This window comes from Lutjanus erythropterus, chromosome 16, assembly GCF_056507025.1.
Source record: "Lutjanus erythropterus isolate fLutEry1 chromosome 16, fLutEry1.hap2, whole genome shotgun sequence".
Classification (NCBI taxonomy): domain Eukaryota; kingdom Metazoa; phylum Chordata; class Actinopteri; order Lutjaniformes; family Lutjanidae; genus Lutjanus; species Lutjanus erythropterus.
The window spans coordinates 21,702,117-21,729,861 of NC_139332.1; the positions used below are offsets into that span (position 1 = coordinate 21,702,117).

General features: G+C 39.8%; 1 protein-coding gene across 1 annotated transcript; it reads right to left on the reverse strand.

Moving 5' to 3' along the window:
- Positions 1 to 1,920: 1,920 nt before the first annotated feature.
- LOC146313076 (E3 ubiquitin-protein ligase RNF19A-like) lies at positions 1,921 to 27,512 on the reverse strand. Its single transcript, XM_084738960.1, has 10 exons — positions 27,362 to 27,512; positions 14,006 to 14,864; positions 8,671 to 8,879; positions 8,110 to 8,254; positions 6,762 to 6,924; positions 6,473 to 6,587; positions 6,068 to 6,226; positions 4,495 to 4,714; positions 4,110 to 4,253; positions 1,921 to 3,523 (listed from the first exon to the last, which is right to left on the reverse strand). The coding sequence occupies exons 2-10, from the start codon at positions 14,611 to 14,613 to the stop codon at positions 2,728 to 2,730; spliced, it is 2,559 nt and encodes an 852-aa protein (XP_084595086.1). The 5' UTR covers positions 14,614 to 14,864; positions 27,362 to 27,512; the 3' UTR covers positions 1,921 to 2,727.
- Between the last annotated feature and the right edge of the window lie 233 nt (positions 27,513 to 27,745).

The following is a 27,745-nucleotide window of genomic DNA, read 5'->3' on the forward strand; positions in this document are numbered from 1 at the left end:
ACATCTCAGCAGAGTAATCTGTGGTAAGGCTGAAAATTCACAACAGCTGCTGAACAAAACGTCTGATGCTATAAAATGCTGATGATCACTTTGGATAAACAGGGTTTTATTCCCAACAGGAGCCGAACGACAACATAGGTGAGCAGATTTTGGATATTTGAGGGAAACCTTTTCAAAATATTATTCCTAATAATGACTTAAACTCCCCAAAAAAGCCATTTTTGTCTTGAGATTTTAAGTACTGCCCCAAAATCAGGTTCCAATAATGTGATCCAATGTTGTGTTGCGATGGCTTTTCAGATCTGAAGATGCCATTATTCAACCTCAAAGTAGATTAACGTAGTTTTCTACAAGGAAATCATTCAGGTATCATGAACTCAAGTGTAGTAGTTAAATCTGCAGTGGCCTGAGAGCAGTCTTTGGTAGGCTAAACAAGTTAGTGGGACAGCTAGCATTAGCACTCAAGAGGGTGAGCATTTAGCATCAGGTTTCAAGCATTTTATGAGGCAAATATAATAAATTCTCTCATGATTTTTATGTTTATCATTTGAAGACATACAGAATGAGGAAATGAAAATAAAAACACTGTACAAAGGATTTTCCTCCCAAAAGGCACTGTGGGTCCAAAAAATATAAAATTATTTGCATTAATCACTTGCGAGGATTTAAGAGAACAACTTAAAAGACATTGAAGTTAAAATACACCCAAAGCTCTGAATCAAAAATTATATTTTGATTTGGATATAACTGAGGGAGAATCAAACCCTTAATCATCATAAATTCATTACTGAATAATAAATCACCAACAAAAGTACGTGTTCAAATACACGAGTTTCTCATTGCACCTTTAGGTATATCTGAGCTTCTTATTGCAAATATATTGTTTGGTTGACTTTCCAGTTTTAGTGACTGATTACTAAAACAAGCCCTATAAATTTTAATAAATGCTACACTTTATTTTTTTTTTTTTATGTTATGTTTAACTTACAATTCCCTTTCTTTAATATACCTCTCATAAATCTGTGATAGACTAAAAACTGCAGTGAAAACTTGGGTTACATTTGCACAGGTGCAACCACAAACAATTTTTTTTTTTCACCAGTGCAGACAGGGGCACGTCAAGATAAATCAATGCAGGATGGCAACTGTCTTAAAGGGAGAGTTTGGATTATTTAAAGTGGGGGTGTATGAGGTTCTTATCCGTAGTCAGTGTTTTATCTACAGTAGAAGGTGATCAGTGTGGCCACAGTTCAGAGAAGAAGCAGGGAGCTAAACAACGTACTGCTGTGGCTATAATATATTATAGCCACCTAATAAAAAAGTGTACGCTATATTTAAAATATTTTCACCTTGCATGCGGTCTTTACTGACAGGAAACCACCGTCATATAAGCCAAATATCACTCTCTCTTGTTCAATTGAACTTCAATGGCATAAACACTCATTTTAAGTCACAGAATACAGGTGTTGCTGGACTGGAAAGAGAGCGATAATTTTCTTATATAACAGCAGTCTCCAGACAGAAAAGGCTGTCCGACAACAAAGAAAATATTCTAAATAGAGTGTACACTTCAACCTATATTGGTTTTTAAGGTGGACCTTTTTTAAGGTGTCTAAAATCTATTTTGTTGCTGATCTTGTCCACAGCAGCACGTTGCTTTTCCTCTGTACTGGTACTCCCCTCTGCCTCTCTGAACTGCAGCCGTGCTGACCGTCATCTGCTGTAGGTAGATCTTACACAACCCCTCTTCACATAATCTGAACTATCCCTTTAAATCTACAATATTTTAAAAAGACTGTCAGGCTACAGTTTGAGTTATCTCACACCCAATTGTACTAAAAAGTTTGGACCCAACACAGGGCTTCAACATTAAAACCAACTTTCCCAAAATGGAAAATAAAAATAAGCAAAAGACAAAAGCACAAAAAAGGAGTCACATTTTTAAACAAAAAGCAACAACAACAATAATAATATTTTTTCTTATAGTTGATTATGGAAAAATAGAATTTGCTACTGTACGGACTGGTCCCTCTTACTGTAGGTTCAACAATCCTTTAGCTGTGGTGTTTCTCATGCCTTTTTAAGAAGTCACAGAATGAACTTGGTGGTGGCACAGCGGTGGACCACAGTGATGACACATTATCCATCCCTGATTCATGCAAACCCCCAAAGAAAAACAGATTTTTCCAGATGTCACAAGGGCGAATAAGATCAGGCTTTGAAATAGCAGCTCAACTTACTATTGAAAACATTTTCAATTTCTTCCTATCCAGCTTTGATCAATTCTGCATTTTTTCTGAATCATCAGGAAAAAGATCTTGAGCTTAAGAAAATCATTCAGGGGTCAGATCATCATAGTAACTGGATGGGCTTTCTGCAGTATCTCACCACCTTGATAACATACTTGACACCTGTCCACATACATTCAACTCTACCTGCTGACCTGGCTGAAACTTCTGCTTCACACATCTGTTCATTCTGTCTCTGAAGAACAGAACCCACTCATCTGCTCTGACTTTACTGTGCTCCTGTTCACTTTATTCACTAAATCACTTTCCATCTCAGACCTCAACCCCCTCTGTAACTGACTGACATTCACGTAATATTCCTGCCTCCACAGCAGAGTAAAATTTAATTAGACTTAAACTTGACCACCAGCTTACCAAGAGTGAAATTAGGTGATAAGGCTAACTGAGCTAGCAGCCAAAGAAGAAGAGGAGACTTCCTTTAGATGTCTGTCTGTATACAGCGCTTTCTTGCTGGGCTTACAGGCTGTGCGGCAGTGTTTTTGGTGCTCTCTTTTGCTTTCTCGTGTTTCTCTGGTTCCATGTCGCTTCCGCCCTCCTCGCTGATGTACAGAAACGTCCCACTGCTCCCCTCTTTTGGCGAAGCAGGTGGAGATGACGATAGCAGGCGGTGGCTGAAGGCTGTGTGGCTACTCTGAGGTGGATAATGCTCCAGGCGGTCGTGCTCCACCTCGGGCATGGGCGTGATGGTGACGTCGTTGAAGGTGGCGGCGGGGTGGTGATCCAGTGGGGCGGCGCAGGGTGGATGAGCTGGCCGTGAGGTTTCAGGGTCTGAGCAGCTGAGCTCAGACGAGAAGTGGCTACAGTGCGAGTCGGCCACTGAGGGCAGGCTGCCGCTCAGAGACGGCGAATCAAACTCGGAGGAGTTGGTGCTGCGCTGCTCCAGGAGCTGAGCATCCATGTCTCCACGTGTCTCATTAATTTTAGTTTCTCCTTTGCTGCTGCAGCTGCTGCTTGCTCTTTTCCAAAGCTTTCCTTTGCTCTTCTTGCCCCCTGAGGTAGAGGGCTCCTTTGACCAGGGCGACGAGGGGCAGCAGTGGTTGTCGTGCTGCGCACAGCAGCAGGCGGAGGTGCATGAGCATGTGCCGCCACTAGCACCTTTAAGGCCGGCGGTGCTGCTGCTACAACTGGCTTCATCCAGACTGCTGCTGGCACTGCCGTGCCTCACCTTCTCTTGTTTGGACTCCACATCTGCCTGAACCTCCAGACTGTTGTCTCTGCAAAATAAAACCACTCAAAATTATTCCATTTTCAATGCACGTGTTAACTACAGAAAACGTTACTGCTGTAAAACCTCACACAAGACAGTAACAAAGTCAGTCACATTCACTGTGAGCAGGAATTCAGTTTTGGTATTGAATGACTAAAAACAAAAAAATCCCGAAAATGTATTTGTGGTTGAAACAGAGCAGTAATACAGCTGAAAACATGGAGAAAGAAGTGAAAAAAAAGCCAAAACAGAGCCAAAATTTTGCGATTTGTGCTTCAAGTGCTGTAAAGGAAATTGTAAAATCTACTACTCCTACGTTTGACTACAGAACAAACAATTCCAAAAATAACTCAAGTAACCTGAACTACCCCCAAAGTTGTTTTTAAAGGCTTCCAGCATCGTTTTCTTCAAAGGCAGAAAGCATGCAGTAAATGCTGATAAAAATACACAATGACCTTCCTTCAAACAAGTTGACCACAGGGCATCTGGCAAAAGGTACTAAAACAAACTAGGACAGGTTTTCTTTAAAAAAAATAAACAGCTCAGACATGTGCTGCTGCAACACGTAGGATGAGTATGTTCTGACTGCTGACCTTTCCAGAGGCATATAGGCATTGAGGATGGATCCTGCCATGGCTTTTGTGCTCGCGTTGTCACTGATTGTCCCGAGACTGACGGTGGCTGACTCTCCACTCAGACTGCAGCGCTCTTTCTGCACATCAACCTGCACCTCCATCCTGGAAATAACCAGACACACACAAAATATAAAATATTTGATGAATCACTACATGTTTGCTTTATCTAGTGTAAAAAAAACAATTGCAAAAAGATTTTACTGCACAATACAACAAAATATATCCATTAAGGTCAAATAGTACAGTTTGTGCTGATTTATGTTTCATCCAGTACCTTTCTTTGGCTACAATTTTTCAATAAAACATTTAAAGCAATGCAGAGATCATCTGTCAAGTCTGTTACCTGTTGTAGCAGCTGCCGGAGAGGCTGCCGGTAATACTGGTCCCAGCGAGGGCAGTGGTGCTGGCGTTGTCGCTCATGTTGTCCCGCTGAGTGGAGCTCATGCCGCAGCGCTCCATGTGGCTCCCACTGACGCTGAGGCTCAGGCCTGTCAGACCACCGACACTCGCTCCATCTCCAAGGCTGGGATTGTTGAGCCGTGTCTCTGCCACTGAGGTCGTGTCTAAGGAGAAAAGTGGGAACAAGAAGTGTAATTTTTTTTTCATTTACAGAAAGTTCTGATAGACAAAAAAAAGTTTGGCACATCATTTCTGTTACGGAAAGAATCATTTGGCTTGGAGAAATGGAAAGAAAAGAAAGAAGTTAAAAAAGAGGAGGGAAATATAAATTCGGCCATGAAGAACTGGGGAAGGAACAGTAGATAACAACAGCGAACAAAAGAGAAATTGGAGTCAGGGCCCTGAAGTTTAAAGTCCAATCAATGACTTTACTGACTTTTAAATTCATCCTGAAACAACAGATTGATAACATCTTAGTTGTGAAAATGTGTCATCAAGTCTCACACCTTATGTTTGTGGAAAGGTCAAAGCCCCTGCTGTCAGTTGCATTCATAATTATCATTGGCAGTGTTGACAGAAGCTGTGAGAAATACAATCCATCTCCCTGAATGCCTCATGGGAGAGCATGACAAGCTCGACCTCACACAGCCGTCAGGTTTGACAGTGACAGATGCACGCTGACGGGAAAAACCACTGACACTGTGCCAGTCATTCACACTATCACACACGTGTCTCGCATCAACTGTTTTGGCACGTCATGGACTTTGCATAATATATACGTTCACACAAAGGCACTGACAAATGTAGGTGTACTTCTGCAAGCCAAACAAGAGATGCATGAACACAAATGTGTCAGTACAAACCACAACTTTTGCATTGTGGTTTCTTGAAAAAGCTGCTGGTATTTCCCAGATACTCAGGTGCTGTGCTGATTGCGCCAATAACATGATGCATAAGTCAGTCTACAGCACTAGCTTTGTTTCCATCAACAAACTTTTCTGTGCATTCTGAAGCACTGTATTACAAAAGCTTGATGGAAATGGCAAAATTTGAGAAAACAAAAAGAACTTAGTTTTCCCAAAAACATTTGACTGGCACTGACAAAGACTGAAGTTAATAAGAAAGTTAAAATGGTAGAAAGCAAATCCTTGTGAGATGAATGCAACTAAAATTCAAAAAATTTCAAAGGAGACAGAAATTCAGCAGGTTTACTACTATTCATGTGTTTCCAGTTGTCTTTTAGTCTGATACGTTTCATGGTTTGTTAAGATTTGTTGGAAGATGGTTGGATGTCACCTGATGTAAACTGTCTGCCTGATGTGAGTTTACATGGTAGTTTGGCCTTATTTTTTATTATATGATTCATGTATTGTCTTTTTAAGTCTGTCTTATAGTGAGATGAAACACAAATTTCCATTTGAGGACAATAATAAAGCTAAAGCTTAAGTTGTGCCTCTTGTTGTGGACCTACATTCTGCATACTTGCTTTCCCGTGTTCGTCAGTTAGAGATTCTCACCTGTGGCTGCGGCCCCGCTACCTATGTTGTCATTTTCGTCATCAAACTCGATTCGCACCCCTTTGCCATTTCCAGCAGACACACCACAGCCACCGCTCCGGCACAGTGAGATCGGGACAACTCCGTAGACATAAGCCAACATGATGGGGACACCGATGCCTACAAGACACAATGTAAACACACACTTAGTGATAGTTTTATATGTTCGTTTCCAAAAACTGCATACCCCTCTTTGACACAGCTGAAAGCAATTTCCAAGATGACGAGATTCCAGATGATGCTTTTATACTGTGTTTTATACTAGTGACCCACCACAGACACTCTTTTAAATAATTTGAATGATGTCTGGAAACAGATGGCGAAGAAGAGAGTGAAAAACGAAAACAAACCACCCTTCTTTCTTACCAACAGTGACAGCTGCGACCACAGGAGACACAATCACAGACAGCGTCACACCACCAGCTATTACCAAGTTCCTCTTGTGTTTAGAGATGTCCTTGCCCTCATAGCGATTATGGATCTGAGGAGGAAGATCACCGTTAATTACCTTTAAAAATAAAACTCCTGGAACTACACTGCTAGCTGTCGTCTCTTCAATGTCTCCCTTTGTGTTTTCCATCTATCTGAATAAACATTTTGGTTTAGACCACTATTGGTCCATACCATTCTTTAGCCGTCTGGCGTCAGCTCTCACCTTTCTACCCACATAGACTGGGATTCCAATGATCATTGCAGGGATGGCAATGCCTGCTATGAGGGCGATGCCGACAGGCGCGCCCACCAACGTGCCAAGTTGCCAGAGGATTTTCTTCTTTCTGCTCCAGGGCTTCTTCCCCCAGAAGGTGCAGCCTGACGGACTGAGAGGATTGGAGGCAGGAGATGGGTAAACAGGGCAATTGGAGAGAGGGAGGGAGGGAGGGGGAGAGGGAGGGAGGGAGGGAGGGAGGGAGGGAGGGAGGGAGGGAGAGAGAGAGAGAGAGAGAGAGAGAGAGAGAGAGAGAGAGAGAGAGAGAGAGAGAGAGAGAGAGAGAGAGAGAGAGAGAGAGAGAGAGAGAGAGAGAATACCACCATGTTAATTTAGTCTGAGGCCAATTTTGCAATAAAACTACACATCAACCAATGACATAAATGGGACTCGGTGTGAAATACTGGAGATTAATGGCTAAATGGGAAGGGTTAAGAATAAGTAGAATGTAAACTAGACGGTTAAAATGTTAACTAGAAAACACTCTGTGCCATTGAGACATGCTACAGTGGCGAAAGGGGCACAAAGTATGTGGACATGAAGAGCAAAAACCTAAAAGACTGTAACAGGACAACAAGAGCATTTGAACTGAATTTTGTCAAAGATATTTGATACATATATATTTAAGATGTTCCCAAACAGAATTTAATACTGTTTACTGCTTTTTAAGGTGTTTTATTAGTAAATATTGAGGACTGTTACCATCCTGCGAAATATGCAACGATTTAACAATTATTTTTTGCTTCTAAAAATAACTTCATTTGAATAAAATCATTCAATTTAAGCTCTGACTATTTGCAGACTATGAGTGCAAAGAGGAGAGATGATAAACCACGAAACATGAGCCATATTTCAAGAGTGAATACTAACACATACAATGATTTTGTTTGTTCTTATCATCATAATGCTCAGTGAAGCAAATACTGAGATGGGTAGTAAAAACTACAAATGTTTAATAAAAACAACAATAAAAACCAAATTAAATTAAAAACTGAAACTGAAAGATCTGTAAACATCTTGGAATCTGGCCAAGATGATTTCTTGTCGAGCTACTATTTCCAAAGTTAGAAATGAACTCAAAACAAAACTGAAATTCACACTGTTTGGGGTTATGGTTTGATTCTGGCCGAGGATCTTTCTTCTATGTCAAACTCTGATGTCTCCACACGTTTCCTGTCCCTCTACACTGTTGGCTCTCAAAATGAAGGCAAAACACTAAAAAACAGGAGGGAAATGCAAATGTAGAAACTACTGGGTGCAAAAGAGCATTTTTTTATCTACTCTGTGTTTGTCTCACCTTAAATAGTGCAGGTCAGAGATTTCCTTCATGCAGAGCCAGCAGAACTCACAGCCACAGACAGCACAGGTCATGTGATTACAGCTCCCATCATTCATCTTGATGATGTAGGCAGCACAGCGAGGACACGGCTTGATGTCGTCTCCTACAGGACGTTGTTTAAGGGGAAGTAAAAGAAGCATTTTGAATAAAGTGTTGTTGATAAATATTTACAGTGTGCATCAGGGCTGCAACCAATGATTATATTTATTATTGACTGGACTGTCAATCATTTTGTTGATTAACTGATTAACTGTTTGGTCCATAAAATGTCAAAAAAAAATTGAGAAATCAGGATCAATTCAAAGATTTTCAGTTTACTGTCATAGAGGAATAAAGCCCCCAGAAAATATTCAAAACAGTTATTCAATTGTCAAAATATCTGGAAATAAATTTGACAACCAAGCAATTAATCAACTAACTGTTACAGGTCTAGTGCGCATTTTATACTGTGAATTTATCTGTGCACAAGTATGAGGCTAAAAAAAAGTGATGGTATGCTGAAGGTGCAGGTGTGTTTACCTGCAGCTCCACTCTCTTGGCTGTAGCTCAGGGAGGAGGACCTGAAACTCCTGAGTCGGAAGGTTTGGGCCCTTTGTTGCCGTGCGGTGTCACATGTCTGGTTGGGATGCCAAAGCTGTTTGCAATGGTAGCAAAACTCGGTCCCGCAGCCCTCACGCCCACAGGTGATCTTTGGGCAGCTGGCACAGCCAAACGCAATGACGGCATAACTGAGAAAAAAAAAAAAAAGAAAGTCAGCCAAAATTGTGGTTAAGATTTGCTGGTAACTGTAACATACAATTATAGTTAACTAAAACTAAATAATAACTAATAACTAATAATAAAAATAAAAAAAAAACAACAATCATGACAAGGCATTGGTTCATATGTTCTTTGAAAGTGGGATGTCTACATGACTGTGAGTCCACTGTCTTCACAAATTTTTGCGTTTGTATTGTTATTCTTATTCTAAAGTTACTTAATCTTGCTCCAGACGAAAACTAAAGAATCTAAAACAAATATCGAAACTAATTAAACTAAACTGAAACAAGCAAACCCACTGGAAACTAACTGAAAATAAGCTGATCTGAAAACAAACATTAAACATGAAATGAAAGTAAAAACTAAGGAAAAACACAAAACTGTGGCTGGTAGGAGAGCATGGATGTAGTAGTTTCGCCCAACACTAGGGGTCAGCAGGGCTAACATGACAAGTGTAGGGAAAGGAGTACAAAACTAGGGTGGGTAAAATCAAGGAGCAATTTCTAGTGTGTTTTAATACAAAAATCCAGTCCGCTTACCCAGCATACACTGCTGATATTTACATCATCATCACTGTGTGTGTGTGTGTGTGTGTGTGTGTGTGTGTGTGTGTGTGTGTGTGTGTGTGTGTGTGTGTGTGTTTGTTACGTAAACAGGAAATTAACTTTGTCCCATCATGAGCTCTGTTACAATAAATCAGTACTGGATCAATCAGCTCTGCATGACTGCATGTCACCATAGTATCCCTCATCAATCATTACAATGGTCAGTTTGAGAGCCATTATTGAAAAGTACATGGCAGGACCGAGTGTAACATGTGCATCTGCAGTTTACATTAAACAGATTAGAGTTTTAAATGGTTACCGTCAAATAGAGAATTCTTGCAATACAGAATTTAATAAGTAATTTTTAAGTAATTTTACCTTTATTTAATTACTTTGCAGGTTTGCTCATTACAAGTTATCCAATCCACTTATTTCATTCATCCTTTAAAATTTATACATTTTTATTTCTGACAGAAAAATGCTCTAAACAGATTTTTTTTTTAATTTAATTTTTTTACTCCACTCCATTTACTCCAGTTTCTTCTGAATTCCTCTTCTGTTTCTCAACCTGTGAGGCAGTCTTTCCATGTCTTGAATATCTTCAATTAATGTTTAGTTGCAGCTATGCATATTATTGGATATTTGTAATAAATATTTTTCCCCCTTCTCCTCTATTTCTGATGTTATGACACCTAATACAACATTGCATGCTTTTAGTGGGTTCTTTAAATGAAAAAACGTTCACCCAACAGTCCAACAACTGTTTTGTTATAAACATGCAAATCTAATACAACCGGACAAACTGGAAATATAAAAATTCACTGTCGTGGCAGCCATTAATATCCAACACAATTACTGCATTAAACAAATGGCTTTCTTATCTGTAAAAATATTAAAATGAACTGTAGCATCTGTTTCCACTTGCTTGCTGACTCACAGACCTACTTGTGTCCCTCTTGTGTGGATAAGATGAGAAATTAATTATCATTTTGTTAAGAGGAAGACCTTAGAAAGGAGAGCAGTGCACCTGGCCTTTTAATAAAGTAAGTTTATGTATGAGAGCCTCAGCTGAACCCTGAGACTGTTCCAGCCTTTCAGCATTCTACAGTAGGGTTATCATGGGAACATTAGAAACGGACGATAAGAGAAAACAAACACACTATGAACTGGACAGTGTGTAACAGCTTTATACTGGATGTGCAAAAGCATCAAGGTCCAGTGTAACTGATCCAAATCAGAGTCTGCAGCTTTCGTGACACCCTCAGCTGAGAACATATACCATAATATCTTTATTGATAATACAATTCTCTAAAAGGCCTGAAGCGAGAGCTACTTAGTACAACAAAAATTCCCTGAAAATGATTAAATCTTTAGTAACTTGTGCTCAGCTGATAAGCACTGCTCTTTATTTGGTGAAGACCTTAGTCAAAATGATTAAAGCATTTAATCCAATAGATATGCTAATATCAGCTGATACCAGAGATGCACCAGTTACAACAGCTGAGAAGAAAGCGGTAGTTGTGTAAGGAGAAGTTACCAAAAGTGAAACTAGCATTCCTTTATTTCTGGCAAAGGATAAAGACACAAGTCGCTCTGGTGAATCAAAATTTGGTTCTTGTACTAGAGTCGGACCAATATCAGTCAGCCAATATTATCGGCCTGATATTGGTCTATCACAGCTGTATCTACCTATACTGGTATCTGCATGCATGTTGTCCAATACGTGCCAATTTTGAATTTTGATTTAGCTTTTTTCTGATTTAAAGTTTAATATGTAGATTTTTTTGGTTTATGTCTTTTGTTTAATTCATAGTTTCCTATAATTATTAAAAATACCAGTGAAAGTCCAACATGACAGTGAATGTCATTTTTGGGACGATAAAGTTTATTGTTAAATTGTAAAATACCCTGCCTGCATTTTCATATCTTTGTCACAAGTGTCTAAAACTACATTTGACGGCAACTGCAGTTACCATCATCATTTAAGTCACCTGAATGTATTCAGGTTTTAGACTGTTGGTCTGACGAAACCAGACATCTGTAGATATCACCTTGGGCACTGACAACCCTCAGGGTCTCCACCTGGGACAAAGTTAATAAAAAGTTGAAAATCAGAGCAAGGCTGGACTTTTTTTTCTTGTACTTTTTTCTTGCTATGTGTCTTGGCTGATATATGCTGTCAGTGTTTGTTGTTTTGTCACAAGCACACTAATTTCATGGCAATAACGTGCTGAATCTTTGCCCTTCTTATTAAAGGCTTCGATCACAGCTACTGTGGAACAATTTAAACATCTGATAGTGGTTTTCTGTGCTACCGTGTCAGATGAAGGGAATAAAAACAAATGTACTAGTAACTGATGTCATGGCGTCACTTTAACAGGCTCTTGTAAAGGTTTCATTATTAATTTACACACGTTACACATCAGTGGTAGTGTGTGTGGGCACCATATATCTACTGAGCTTTCAGTCTAGACAGTTTCCAGACAGACTCCACTAACACATCAGTGAGGCAAACTGAGGACAAATGGTGTTTAAGTCATAAAAGTGGATGGGAGGCCTTCCAAATGGACCTTTTGGTATTATTACTATACATTCCAATGTGTAACTGCACTCCTGTTCAGTTTAGACTAAGTAAAAATATGTTCATGCTGATAACAAGGTCACCTTTTAAAACTTCATTTGCACAGAATACAAAAATTGAATAAAAATGAATAATTTATCTCTTTACGCCAAATGTTTGGACATAGGATTCTTAACCCTGGTGAACCTAACTGCTGAGCTGACCAACACAACCCAAAAACTTAGTGAGCGCAATTACACAACAATCAAGAGCGACAGCATTAGCCTGTGGAGAGAGTGTCGGTCAGCCAGAGCTTGACTGATTAGATGATGAGAGCAAGAAGAGCTGAAAAAAAGCTCATGAAAGAGCCATTATTCTAAGAGACAGGGTCAGCGTTGTTTTGATGCAACAAAGCCAAGAGAGAGAGTGAAGGGTGAAACCATTACTGGACTCAGCAATCACTCAAAACTAAGCTAACAATGATGACTGAGCACAGGGAATGTGGGTTAGTAGCTGCTCCAAAACTTAATGAACCACTTCTTTTTTTATAACACTCCTGCCAGAATCTGCATCAGCAAAAAAAACACATTAAATAACAGGCTGCTACAAATGCAGATGAGCAGTTCTGATTATTCTATGTGCATTGCGGTGATCACAGCCTTAAGGTGTGCTAAACAACAGGTAAAGCTGCTTGATCTAGCAAGGACGGACAGCATAGCGGTAGCCACCGTTAAGGCCCCTGTGAGCAAACTGTTGAATCCCTACCAGCTCCAAACATGACCCTGACCTGACCCTCCCCAACACTGTCACCTCCTCGTGAAAGAGGGAAACCAGAAAAACAATTTCCACCTCAGAGAAGTTTCAATAACATCTTTTTCATCTTTATCTAATAAATTATATCACTGAGTGCTCAAATTCAATGCCTGGAAGTTTCTTTTTATTCTCTTTAGTTATTTAAATGTTGTTTTTAACCTGTCTTACTTATACTTTTTTATATTCAGCATTGTTTTAGTGTCTTTTCTTTTTATTCAGTGTGGCATTCTTACATATTTCTGGTTCGCAGTCTCATTATTTTAACAAAGTGCTTTACAGGAAATAAAATGATGATACTATGATCAACATCATGAACAGGCAAATCACTAGCCTGGCATCACCAGACTACTTCACAACTGTCAATTAGTCTGGGATCCCTCAGTTAAATTTTGATTTCCACAGGATAAACACCAAAATTAATCTGGACATAACTGGACAGACCAACAACCAATCAGAACAACAAAATGTGTCAAACTGTCATGTAAGTATCTTGAGTTTCTTTACTTTATATTTCTTTGTGTGATGAAGGGCAACACATATAAACCTTATCTACCTTGAACAATTATGCATGAAAAATTTAGCATTTTTATTTAGATTTACTTTTAATAATATTTACACAGGGGTTGAGCCCCTTTCTACTACTATGTTTCTATATTAAGGCATGTATATATTTATGTTCCTCTACGGATCATTATGCGTTTAGAATAATGACAGGTACAGTTTCATAACAACAGATATCACCGTCACTTGCTGCTTGTGTCTCTTTTTGGCTGACTCATTAGGCTGACAGAATAAACAGGTCTATTACTGCCACAAGTTATTTATAACTCCAGCATCAATGTGGAGGCTCGGATGAACTTCAAAAGGCCAGATTATAGCCTTGAAGTTTCCTCAATGCTGCTTACTATGTTATTTTGGGACTATTTGTTGTATCAGAAGTATGACTCATCAGGCACATCTCAGAAAACCAAAATGAAGATTTTAAAATATGAAATACAAGTTGTAGTCTGTGTGGAAACAATCCCAAATGTTTAAAACTTTTATGGCTAACTGGCTAAACTGGATCGTATAAATCTGGGTTTGCTCTGTTTACATAAATATTAGGTAGACATTACTTAATAGGTTGTTGTCCTAATATGTTTATCCACTGTGTAGCCTCTATAATCCTCGTTCTTACCCGCAGTCGGGGGCGGGGCACCAGCGGCAGTCAGGCTCAGCCACTAGCCACCTCCTCAGCATGAACTCCTCGTACTTCTCCATGAGGGCCCGGTCCCCCAGGATCATCCGGATGTCATGGGGATTGAAGCGCTCAGAGCACTCGGGGCAGCAGATGTTGACTCGAGACTCTGAGATCTCGATGCGAAGATACTGTCGCAAGCAGTCTGCGCAGGAGCGGTGGTGGCAGGTCATGATGTCAGGGAAGCGCTCGCGGGCATGGCGCAGTAGGCACAGAGGGCACTCCATCAGCTCTGATGAAGAACCCGACACTGATGAGGTCGATGCTGCGCCCAGTGCTGACTGGGCAGAGGTTTTATCATGGAAAGTCTCTGGTTGGACGCTTTCAGTACTGACAACCCCATCCACTCCTGCAGCGCCCTGTAATGCTCTGGACTTGCGCTTGGGGTCGCGGTCAGGCCTGCGTCGTCGACCAAACAATGAATGGAGGGACAGACGGCGCTTCTTGGGGGTCTTTCTAACCGACGGGAGGCTAACAGAGGAGGCAGCAGAGTGAAGGTCTCGCTCTGAGCCTGTGCTGCCATGATGCTGCTGGTGCAGGCTGCTCATCACGCCAGAGGGGCTGCTGCTGGTACTACAACCAGAAATCAGAACATCAGGAGAAGAGATGAGGGACAAGGAGAAGGGGGAAGATGGAGAGAGGGAGTGGGGTATAAGGGACAGGATGGTTAGGGGAGGGGGCTTGGTCACTGTTAGCTATGACATAGTGGCTGAGTGCTGGTGTAGGAGGTCTGGAAGTCTAAGTTGTGGTCTGTCCCCAGTTTAAATCACAGTGATGAGACTGATGATCAGACACCAACCTGCAAGAGACAGAAAAAAAACAGAAAATCAGGTACAGAATCAAAGCTGAATTCATTAACTTTTAATGTTCTGCAGCAAAAACAGGAGCATTTGAAGGTGCAGTGTAGGGGGTGTGTTTCTCAGGATACAAAATAAGCATTACTACAATATACATATACACAACATTATACAAATTTGTCAAAATTTAAAACAAGATCACTGAGGCTTTTCACTGGTCTCTGCATTAAGTAGAGACCATCCTTTTGATAATTTGGAGTTTTCTGGCAGCCTTCAGGCATTTTTGCAGGCGTGTCCTCAGTGTATGATGTGTGTTTGTGCATGTGAAACTGCTTACAAAAAACGACTGCAGGCTTTCCCTGGGGTGTGCATTAGTCATTTGTAGGCAAAACAAGACAAAATCCTGTGTTTTTCCCATCATATATCTGTGATGCAGCCGCAGCTGTGTCAATGAGCAGCCACACCTTGCCTCAAATGCTTCCACATGCTCTCATTTTTCACAATGTGAACAGCTCACAACTACTTATCATCTGAGAAAGAGAAGTGCAACTGTAGTGGACCTTAAGGAAAGCGGTCTGAAGGTGATGACACACTGAACCAAACAATAATAAGTAGTTACAATTAATTCTCATCAATCTGTCCTGCTGACACTGACACAAAAGACATATTACAGATCTTCAAGTGATGAGATGCAAATTTTCATTAAATATCATTAAAAAATGTTTGGTACCGATACCCTGGCTTTGATACCAGTTCCTGAACATTACAATACCATTTCTAGAAAATCCATTTTGACAAAAGGAAAATGACATTACACATAACAGTGCAATTACATACTTCAAGGGAGGAAACTCTTCAAAACACTTGGGAAACTGTTATTTTTTTTATTCTGTGCACTTTATTCAGCCGCATAACTGGAAAACTGTTGGAATATCTGTACAGTATAAATAAAAGTATCAAAGCTCTATACCCAACCCCACAATCTACAAGATAAAAGTATACATTTTGCTCAAGGTGACCTGGCCTACTTGCCTTGCAGATCAGTCCGAAGTCCACATCAAATCTTTAAAATCAATAACCATGAGCCACATCAGGTTATAATACGGCTTTAAAAATCATGTGGTGTGTTTTCAGCTTAAATGCATGTCTTTATTCATGCATTTATGTTCTCAAATTTGTCCAACTCTCTCTCTCTCTCATCTGGAAAAAACAAAAAGCAGCACTGCAGAGAAACAACTGACATCAGCAAGAGGTGCGGTGCCTGAGGGTTACACAAAGTTATTAAAAATATTTGCATCTCCTTGGAGTATTATGTTGTTTTTACCATGAGACACAATTTACAGTGTTGTCTTATTAGTTCATTTCAAGATGTTGCCAGTACTCCAACAAACACTTTCTGTTGCCTGTTTGTGAGAATCTTTAGTTTAGAGTTTTAGTTTCGTTTCCTTGAAAACAATGCCTCATGCAAGAACTAGTATGAACAGACTGGTTCTTAAACTGTGGGTATCATGTGCAGTTTGTCTATACAAATACCCAAACAAAAGTTTTTCACTAATGACTGTATCATTAGTTTCAAGACATTTTGTGCTTAAAAAATAAATCAAATTTCAGAGTTATGTCAACATTCAAATTATACTGTAATTGTAACTTTGCACATAAAACCTATCATCATTAATTTAATGATGTATTATTACTGTCAGGCATAGTGGCTGTGTCTTCACATGCAGAAGAACATCTTCCATTGCAATGCCTGACAGCAACATAACGTATTATGGAATGTATTCTGTTGTTCATCCCTGTGATGGAGATTTCCCTCTGAGCTCCTCCTCCCATTGCAGTCATCGATCACTTTGCTGTGGCATGATGTTTTGTTTTGAAGCTATTTTCATATCAAACCATTTCTTCTTTACTTCAGTGATAGTACTTAAGTTTAGAGCATTTGTTGAAGCTGACATGGAACCCCTGTACAAAGCCACCATATGAAAAAAGTAAGAGAAAGGTAAAATAAGAATACAAAAATGCATGAGGCCCAATGTATAGACTAAAAATAACCCTTCTTGATCATCACTTCTGACCCACTAGAAGTATGTAGTGGTGTCTATACCAGCAGAAACCTTGCTCTCTGCCTTTATTTTCTTATTTTTGCATTATTCTGCTGTATTCGGGATGCTTTACCAACCCAAAGTGACGCAATTTGAGTACCTGTGGTTGAGACTCAGTAATCAACTATTTTTCTGGTGCATTTACAGACAGAAACTGACAAAGCTTGTATATTCTACCTTTAACTTCTCAGAATTTGAATGGGGCTTGACCCCAAGTCAGAGTCTGCACTTCAAACATGAAACATGAAACATTAAGTTAAGCTGGCTTCACTGACAGTCAGCTGAGAGCGCCGGAGCAGCCAACAGACACAGGTCGCGCAGCCCTGCCTTGTGCTCTCAGGCTTTGTTGCTTGTTCTGAGACAAGACTCGGTTTATAACATCTATACTGCAATTCAGATTCTCCTGCATTGCTTTGTGTGCAACGACATAGCTGAAAACAAAGTGCAGTGATTCAGCACCCCAATTTGCATAATTTTACGTATTTTCGCAAGACTTCACTGGTCCTGACAGGCCCTCAAAAGTTGCAGATTCATTTTTCAAAGTCCTGAAGCATAATACCAAATAGGCAAAATGGAGGACAAAGAACAATTGCCCCTACCTCTGTGCAGTCTTTTTGTGTGCGTGTGTGTGTGTGTGTGTGTGTGTGTGTGTGTGTGTGTGTGTGTGTGTGTGTGTGTGTGTGTGTTTTGTCATTAGGGACTAATTTCAGGAAAATTCCACTGGGAGCCAAAAGGTGACTAATTAACAAGCCCACTGCAAATCTCAAATGGGACAGCAATCCTGCAAAGTGCAAACACTCACTCTCATAACCTAGAAACCTCGGTCTGACTGGCTGCGGTTTTTCTCCCCTCATGATGACCTGCAGGCAGCAGTTAACTTTTACTACAGCTAGTTCAGTGTCAGAGGAGAGCTTTAAAAGACTGCCATTTAGGTGCACAGCCAGAGGCCAGATTCAGTCTGGTGCCAAGAATGCACAGGTTTAGATCCTGACTCCTCTCTCGCCTTTATATTCAATCTCAAATACTATTATAAGTTGAATGAATTCGCTATCAACAGTCCGCACTGAAATGCATCTAGTCGGATCTAATCACAAGTTAATGACTCTAAAAATAGGTCTGAAAGCACCCAAAAGACACTAAGGTCACATTTTGAAGGTGGTCTGTGATTGTCCCAACATCCAACCTCCAACTTCAAGCTCCTCAACACAGTAGATTTCAAAGCTGAGTTACCAAAAGTACAAAACTTCTGTCCACTTCTCTAACTGACTATGGACAGGTGCAAATGTGTTTTTTCAGTCAGTTTCCGACAGAAAAATGTCCAGTAGTGAGCAAAATCTATCACAAGTGGCCGCTCCATGTGCATTTGAGAGGCTGCTTGATGCTGCCAGGAGTAAACTGCAATCCATCTCACACACATTTGAAATACAAGGTCGAAACATGTCTGCAGAGAAGGTCGCACTGACCACTATCCCACCTTTCAGGTCACCTCTGCTACATAAGAGCTCCCTGCTCAGAGTGTGAATATTATGCAACCCAGATTCGACACGGAAGATGCATGAGGCTTAATTTCCGAGGTAAACCAGCAGTAACCTCACTGACTAAACCAGAGTCGACACCAGACAAAGGAAACTGGTTATCAGAAAACAATCAACCCGTCTAGACCAATAATGAGCTCTAAGGAAAGGCCTGAAGGTTGACAATAAAAATACACAGAACGCCGAACTGGCCAAAATTCAGCAGAGAACAGGTCATGAACATAGGTTTACCAAATGATCATTCATCAATAGCATGTAGACAGAGGCTATGCTAACATTGAGGCGCTACCTGTACTACAGAGGTCTGGAGTGGAAATGAATGGATTATAAAACAATGAGTAAAGTATGGGCAGTGTAAACATTTAGGTCTCTTATCTCTCTTATCAAGATGATAAGAGGGCTGTTAGGACTTGAAAACAACACTTCAAGTAGGTTAGTAGAGCCACTTTTGATTCTCAGACTGATACATAACACATGAAAAATATAACTGCAGTTTGGATGGCAGCAGGTGGGACCAGCTGACAAGTGAACTTCTTAGATGGGAGGAAAATCAGAAGGATGCACTACTAAAAGACTGCACAGATAGGGAAATAAGTTGAAGCACTGGTACAGTTTTAAGCAAATCAATTTAGTTCACAGAAGGTGGTATCTGCAAGGTACTATCAATTTTCTAGCAGGCAGAACACTTGAAATTTGAGGTCACTTGAAATAGACTTTGCTGAGAAAAAAAACAAAATAACAAACAAAAATGGGTGTGGAAGACTAGATTTTACAAAGAAACCATATTTAGCTAATTATAACGTATAGGTACATTTAATGTAAAGTTAACCTATTTCAACTTCAAGCTAAAGATAAAGGAGATTAAAAAAGTCTAAACCATAATTGCATCTCATGAAGTCATTAGCACGGCAGCCAAGTTGTAAAGGCTAATGTGTTTTAATTGGTGGTGCTGAAAGTTTAAGAGCCGTAATTAAAACCCAAAGCCTGCACATGACATCTCAAGTTTAAGCACTATACAACACCAGTGGATAAAGCGACACGAGATGATGTGAGGTGACATGAGATGACACATCAGACAGTTTTGTTTGTGCTACTTGAGGTGTGTGAGGGCAATGGTAGCACCAACACAAAGACAGACTGGACTGAAGTGGGTTAGTATGAGATATTTATCAATAGTCTGTGTATTACCTGCAGTAGACAGGGACCAACCCCAGTTTAGAGAAGCAGCAGGAGTCCCAGTGTTAGATGCTTTGCAATGTACTGTTGTGAACCGTGTCAGCTGCAAAATGTAGCCAATTTTATTCATCTAAAAAAAGTCTGACCTAAAATATTGTTGTTTTTTTACACTATATTTAAAACATTTTAACCCTTTTAACTTGCTATCAGACAACCTTTACCAAAGCCATACCATTGTTACATGAGCCAAATATCACCCTCTCCAAAGCCACTAGTCTCCTTTGACAAAGTCATTTTACCTTGCAAAACAAGAGAGTTGCTGGTCTACTGTTGCCTTGATTTGTTAGTTTGTTTGTTATTGTGGGACTTCAGTGTTTTAAAGGGTTAGTTTGGATTCACCAAATTCACACAATAACACAAACTAACAGATGAGGCTTTGGCAGACCATCAGCTTCCGTGTTTTACAAGATAAAATTGTTGTTTTTGTCAAAGGATTCTGATCTAGCGAGAGAGAGAGCGATATTTGGCTTATATAACAGAGGTTTCCTGTCTGACGTGTAATAATAATAGTACTGGCTTGTTTAGGAGTGCATCTTTTTTGACTGTAGGTTATACACTCAACTACAGATAAATACAATACAATACAACTCAACTTCAATAATCAAATAACCAATTAATTGTAATAGAGACTACTGAAAACTTTTTAGGAGGAGATTTCCAAAGCATTTTCTTAAGTATCATAACATTGAACTATATCTTGGAGCAGCAAAGGTGGAAAGTGCTTTTCTAATAAAGATAAAGCTATGCCTTAACACTATAGTTCCACATCATAACAAAGCCTTATGATGTATTGGGTCAACTAGCCAAGTCACGTGAGCAAGAGGAAATTTTAACAAGACAGTGGAGCAATTTCAAGCAACCCACAAGTCAATGTGAAATTACACTCCCAAGGCGTAATTAAACTGGAAAAGCCTGCCTCGGCACTGTACTGAGAGTGAGTGGGACTTTCCATGTGACTGTGGTCAGTGTGTGTGTGTGTTTGTGTGTCTGTGTGTGTGCACGCACACGCATGTATTCAAGTTCTATGGCCCAGAGGGCAATCACATGCAACCACGGCTCACACATCAGGATGGTGTCCCAGTTCCAGAGACAACCCCGGGGCAGGAAGCCTACTGCGGCTGAATAAATGCTTTCAACCTTTCGTAAACTCTTTAAGAAGCCACAGAGTTTGCATCAGCTGACGCTACACCATGATTGCCATTGTAATATGATTTAAATCTGTGGTTTTATACCAGAGGGAAAGGTCAATGCAAGGTTACTGACATTTTTTGAGAGTGACACTATAATTTATACATCAAGATAGACGTGGAAAAAAATAGTAACAAAATGTGTCACCCGGGGCTGCAGTGGTAATGGTTTTAACAAGTATGGCCCTTCAGACCACGGAGCAATAACATGTTGGCTCTTGCACTGCAATAAACAAAATAAATCCAGGTTTCCATTGCCTGTAATTTTGCAAAGAGACAATTAGGTGCATAACCAAATTGCAATGGAGCATTTTATATTACAGGTCTATGACTGCACATTGGCACATCAGACCCTGTTTCATAAATACGTTTTGCAACTATTAATAAGCTATAAAGAGAACATGGCCCTCTGCCAAAGAGACATCCTTTCCTGAATGTTCACATTAACACTGCTCCACAACGCTTCTTCTATTTCCAAAGTAAAGAGAAGAGCAGCGGCTTATTTAAAGTCGACCAGGCTGAAACTCAATGTTACTGTTGTAACCCCGGTTCACTGTGTAGCAAGTAAAAAGGGGAAGCAACGTTAAATTGGTAAAAATGCGTTTATTATCAGATTATAGACGTACCAACACTGGATTTTTTGAGAATAACAACAAAATGGCCAACGTGAAGTATCTTATATAACACGGACAAACATTTTTAAATTGTGTTACTGAATGAATTGTGATTAAGACATACACTTCCTGTATGTTGTTTTTGGACGTTGGCTCTTTTCTAATCTACTTCTCCTATTTTTGACAAAGCTGTAGTTGAGCCATCTCCAGTTGATCGCATTCCTGTTGACTGTTTGATCACTGGAGGTGGACACCATCCATGCAATACCCAACTTTAATCCTTGGGTAACAATGCTGATTTGAAATGGTGTGTATTTGATTCTGGGTGGGTTTGGGTAACTAGTAGTGTATTAAAGCTAAGGTAGGCAATTGTTGGCATTGTCTGTATTGTTTTGGTATCAATGAGAAATAATTTCCTAATAATCTTTCAGAATATTGTAAATCAAGTGGTGTGAGACAGAACTAGACTTCTGCACTGCCTCTTGGCTGTGTTTGCACAATTTAGAGAATCTGGCCTGTGACAGTAGACTGAAGCCAATCACGTTTCACGTTACCTTTGACTTCACCTTCACCTTCATTCACATCTAATGTGTGGCTTTGCTGATGGCTGAGAAGACCAGGCGGAGCCGAGACACAGAGCCAACAAACAGCTGCTCAGAGCCTGGGAGCTCTGGATGTGAGGACTGGTGGCAGATTGGAGCCTCTGGAGGAAGAAACACCAGAATCGATCTGATGTTGACAACTTTATTGGCAGGAGGGGAGCTCAGAGTGTATGTTTCAAACTTTTCAGATTAAAAAGTGGATTTATTTTCACTCGCGCTTCTCAGACCTCTGCAGCAGTGACGCACAAAGAAATAGTGGAGTTGCAAACCAACCAGATGAGAGCTCAGCATTTTTTTCCCCATTTTTGAGACAAAAAAGTGGATTAATTTTCACCTCTGCATCTCAGTCCCTCTGCAGCAGCGACAACAGAGTAATTACAGACCCACAGACGGGCCAGAAGAGAGCTCAGCGTTTGCTTTTTAAACTTTTTGGATTAAAAAGTGGATTTATCTTCACAGTTACTTGTAATGATAATTAGACTCTCTGTCCATGCACAGACCAACAGACAACAGCTGTGTGTAATACACAGCTGTTGTCTGTTGGTCTGTGATTGCTCACAATTGTCTCGGTAAACTGTTTACTGCACACATGAAGCACGTGCTTCTCATCTGGTAGGAGGGGCTCGAGACCCAACTCTGATGAGAGTCAACGATCAACCGCTTTGAGAAGAAATCTGTGAGGTTTTTCACAGCTGGAGTGCAATTTCATAATAGAGAATGTAAGCTTTCTATGATTTTTTTTGGAGTAACCTTTGCCCACCTTCAAAGAAATCCCACATACAATGATCAGCTTCCAACAGTGGAAACGAGTGGCTCAAAGTGTTCGTCACGTACACTAATTTCCGTTGACATTCCAGCCGGAGGACAGACTTCCTGATTATGACAATGCATTCAGTTATTACGGCTTCAGATGGAAAATCAGGCCTGACACTGGATGACAAACCATACAAAAGCTACTAGTTTATCTACCAAAAGAGGAAATATTTCAGCTTTTTTGGAAACTGTCACTGCTGTATACCGAACAAGACATCCCACTGTTGCAAACTCACACTGGGAAAAAAGTTATTGTTAGACTGCCCAGCATTTATCTGGTGCATGCCAACTTTCTGTCAGCTAGACATTGAAATAATCCTGTAGCTTAATGAATCTCTATTTAGCCTATTATCTGCCGGGCAAAGTATAATAATAATGTGTGACGTTCAACAGAGAGTGGGGACAGGAGGCATGGGAGTGAATGTCTCCAAGGCTGCTTTCAGCACTGTTTACTAAATAGTCTGATTTACAGCCAACAGTTCAAGGTACTTTTCCATGGTATCTGGGACACTACAATGAGGCAACGGCTTCATTTGAATATGTGTGTCATTTAGGCCTGTAAGTAATTATCATTTTCCTTATCAATTCATCTGTCATTATTTTCTTGATTAATTGATTAGTTGTTATGACTATAAAATGTAAGAAAAGACAAAAATGTCAATCTGCCTTTTCCAAGGTGAGGAAACCTCAAATGGCTTGTTTTGTCCACACCCCAAAGATATTCAGTTCCTGCCTACGTTGAGGAGGTACTATCTGCAGTGGAAAACTAAATTGAGAAAAGTGCCTGGTACCAAAAGTGAGTTGAGACAAACCATATGTAGTGCAAGCACAGCTTCTATGAGCCCCTGCATCTCCATTAGTACAGATCTCAGCTTCCTTCTAAGCCATGCAGGCTAACAGCTAACCTGCTGAAGAAGGCATGCTGACTAACATCTGCCTGCTTCAAATTTACCAATCTGAACTACTGCAGGAATTAAAAAGGAAATGCAATACCCGAGGCAAACTGTACATAGTGCCTCATTATGGTGAAGGCAATTACTCAGACTGCAGACTGTTATGTCTTTCTAGTCATCACTCACCACCATCTGTGGCTGAAGCCAAATATTGGATTTAAAGTCAATTTCACATTGGCACAGAATTGGTAGTAGTGAGTGAGTCTAAATCATGTTTCTTCCCATCACTACATACCATGACAGTCTCACTCACCCCCAAACAGCAGGGGGAGGAAGCAGATGGGCAGTGTGATGGGGGAGATGGCTCTGGTGCTATAATGAAGGAGGAAAGAGGCACCAACAGCTATTCACAATTCACAAGCGGTGCCGGACTCACTGTTTTATCAAAGCCAAGGATGTGCTGATCTGACTCCTTTAAATTTTATGAGTGGGAAAACTTAAGCTACTTGTCCTTTACAAAACATAGCAAGTACAGTTGGGCATTGAACACAACTGTACTTGCTATGTACTTGCCCAACTGTTCAAAACCTGGGTCTATAAAAGTTAAATTACCTCATGGAGCATGTTTTAAGACATTTATTATCAATAGACATACTCTCCAACTTTATTTTTTCTTATCTGTATCCACATGGTCTTACATTCTTTGGATTTACCCCTGGATAAACAGGAATTTAAAGTCTGCATTAATAATTCCTCTTAAGGGTCCCACGTAACAAAACACATTATGCTTGCATGTTTGCTTTGTGCCTAGTACACAAATATTTGCTAGCTCATTCATCAAGCCAAAGGGAAAATTGAAGACAAACGTCAGTGCTTGTACATATGTGGCCTTACTGCAAAAAAGCAAATGTTTGCTTCTATCCACACAGTGGGGTTGACCCAAATGCTTCAAAGCTTCTACCACTGCCATGACGTAATCGACATCCATCAGTATTCAGAAATACATCCTTTTTGTTGGGTTGGGTTTTTGAGAGGCTGCTGCATCAGAAAAAGAGTCAAAAGACTGATAAAGAGCAAGAAATTGAGTTTCTCTATGGCGGTAAAACCAGGCAAGCAAGTGAAAAGAATGTGTTGAAGGGTAAAAGGAAAACCATCCTCACAGGTTAGCATTTCTGCTTCATGTGCTCAAATGCATTCGCACAAGCACAGAACATGAATTCCTCACATTCCATGATCTAAAACACTGTTAATAGGTTAATGTGAAATGTTTTTCAGTATGATCAGAATGTTATCATTAGTACATCTGGCCAGCAAATTTAGGTCAGTCAACCTAGTTCAGATTGGAGGCTTTCTGCCCTACTTTTGAGTGCTTACAAAAAAGGGGCAGGGCAGTGATGGTGTGTGTCAGTAGGCGCCAAAAAAAAAAAAAGAATTGCTTCGTTCATCCCAGGTTTACCCACAGGAAACAACTGCACTATGTAAAATGAAAAATACAGGTTTGAATAAGTAATCCTCGTCTCAAATTATGTCAAAGAAATGTTTAAAAATAACTTATCATGTCAATATTTACATATAAGGACAATAAATTGCTTGTCTGGTACTAAAATTGAAAACATGTCACTTGGATCTGTGGTGTGAAATACCACCGATGGGTCACTGAGTCCAAGACATGAGTTAAAGGTAACATCGGTTCCACAAACACATGGGTCCCAAAATGTTTCCAAACTTAGGACCATAAAAAGTTTCTTTCATTTAACATTCAGCAGGTCTGGGAGTCAAACTTCAGTTAAACAGTCACAGACCATTAGAGGATACAAAGCACTATGGTTTATCACTGATAATAAGCTCCAGTGAGGATGGCTTGGATTCATTTAGCATGCATGTTGTAAAAGTCACACAATAAATAAGGAAGGACTGCGCCCAGTAACTGACCTATTATCTATTCAATAAAACATTGTTGACTGTGGGAGTATTTCCATTCAGGGAACCATGCCTATATTTAGTAACAAGTTACTAAGGGAGGTACAAGTATTCAAACCTTTTACTCAAGTAAAAGTAGCAATGCTACTAAGCAGCAAGGAACTATCACACTGTTTTTATTTTGGAGGTCCCCTTGGGAAAAAACAAACAAACATTTTTTCCAGCGCCATAATGTCAAAAATCTAATAATCTAAAAAAGAAAAATCCTCCTGTTTCTTTTTAACTGGAAAACACACATGGGTCCAGTGCTTAAAAATATCAGTGTCTATCAGCAGTTATGATACTGGCAAGGTAAAATAACATGTCAGAAAATCAGCTTCATGATATACATAAGTACAATAGAAATATTATCATTAATAGTGGTAATTTTATCAGTTACAATGACCCTTAAAGGAATGAAAAGATAAGGCTTTTTTTAAATATAAAATTTTGTGTTTGTTTTTTCAGATTTGTATACCACAGTGTAAGCAACCCTATCCGTAAGGTTTAAGCCGGCCAACTGCGAAGCACAGTAGTGTACAATATTTACCTCTGACATATAGGGTAATGTAAGTATAAATAAGATAAAATTAAATACCAAGTTAAATAGGAGTACTGTATAATTACATTTAGGAAGGGCACTTATTGTTATTTAACGCCACCACAAGTCACAATCATACTCAGATATGGACTGGATAAATATCTTACTGTAAAATATGAGCCAAAGATAACAAAATATCAGTGCTATAAAAAAAAAAATACATTCTAATACTGCACAGTCACAGAAAGCGAAACAAACCAGCCTCTGCTGTGACGTTAATCTTATCAATCCAAAAACACTTACAAGTTATGGAAGCAACGTCAATGTAGATTAGACAAGAATTTAACCAGCTGTTTGTAACTCTTCCGATGATCTGTAGTGAGTAGGTCCTGCAATTTTCAGCTAAAAAAAATGCGTGAACACGTCTTATAGAGCCCTAAATCTTTAGTCCAAACTAAGTAACGAATTGTAGATATTGAGGTTAACGTTATTTCGCGAACAAAAACCCACCAACACACGCAGGGTTAACAGAAATGGGTTGTTTTACAACTAGTGACAACATTACAATAGCTCGCAAGAAACTGAAAAAGCTTAAATTGTGTCATCTGACTCTAAGCACATGAAGATCCAAATTCTGTTTACACTTTCCACCCGGCTAACCAGCGTTAGCCTGCTAGCTAGCTAACGAAATCAGATTTGGCTAGCAGGAAGCTAGTGCCCAACTTTAATCGCTCTAAGAGTTTCTGACTAGCTGAGCTACCGTGTTTTCTCACTCGCTCCACAGTTAAATCGACAATATGATTTATTTAATCAAGTAACATTAGCAGTAATTAAACTTTATCTGGTGCCAATAAGGGCTTTCTGCAGACCCACAGTTTTACGGGGAGAATTTACAAGCTAACAAAGCTAAAAACTGCTAGCTGCTCGTCAGCCCCGACTAGGAGGAAGTTCAGATCTGATATCAACTAAACGTTGACCAGTTCTGACTGTAAAGATCATTTTTGTAGACACACTCACCGTTAAACGTCCCCTATACACCTTTTACTTCACAACAGAAGTGTAACCCGCTGTCTCCATTTCTCAGTCAGCCGTAGTTAACATCTTGAGGAAAACTTCGCAGGACAGCCAGGGTACATTCCCCGAATGAGTCTGACTGTTGTTGTAAAGTTAAAGAACAAAATGGCTACGGAAACATTCACACTTCCGGTTTCAAATATTCACTTTTCAAAATAATAGGCATCCGTGAGGTTTATATGGAATCAAATTTCCATCAATGTAACGAAAGAAGAGTGTAAATCACTGTTTTGAAAAACTTTCCCAGAATAATACTGGCATCTTAAAACAATAATAAAATAACATCTCAATGATTTTTCCCCATGTCACGAACCCTATGTTTTGACA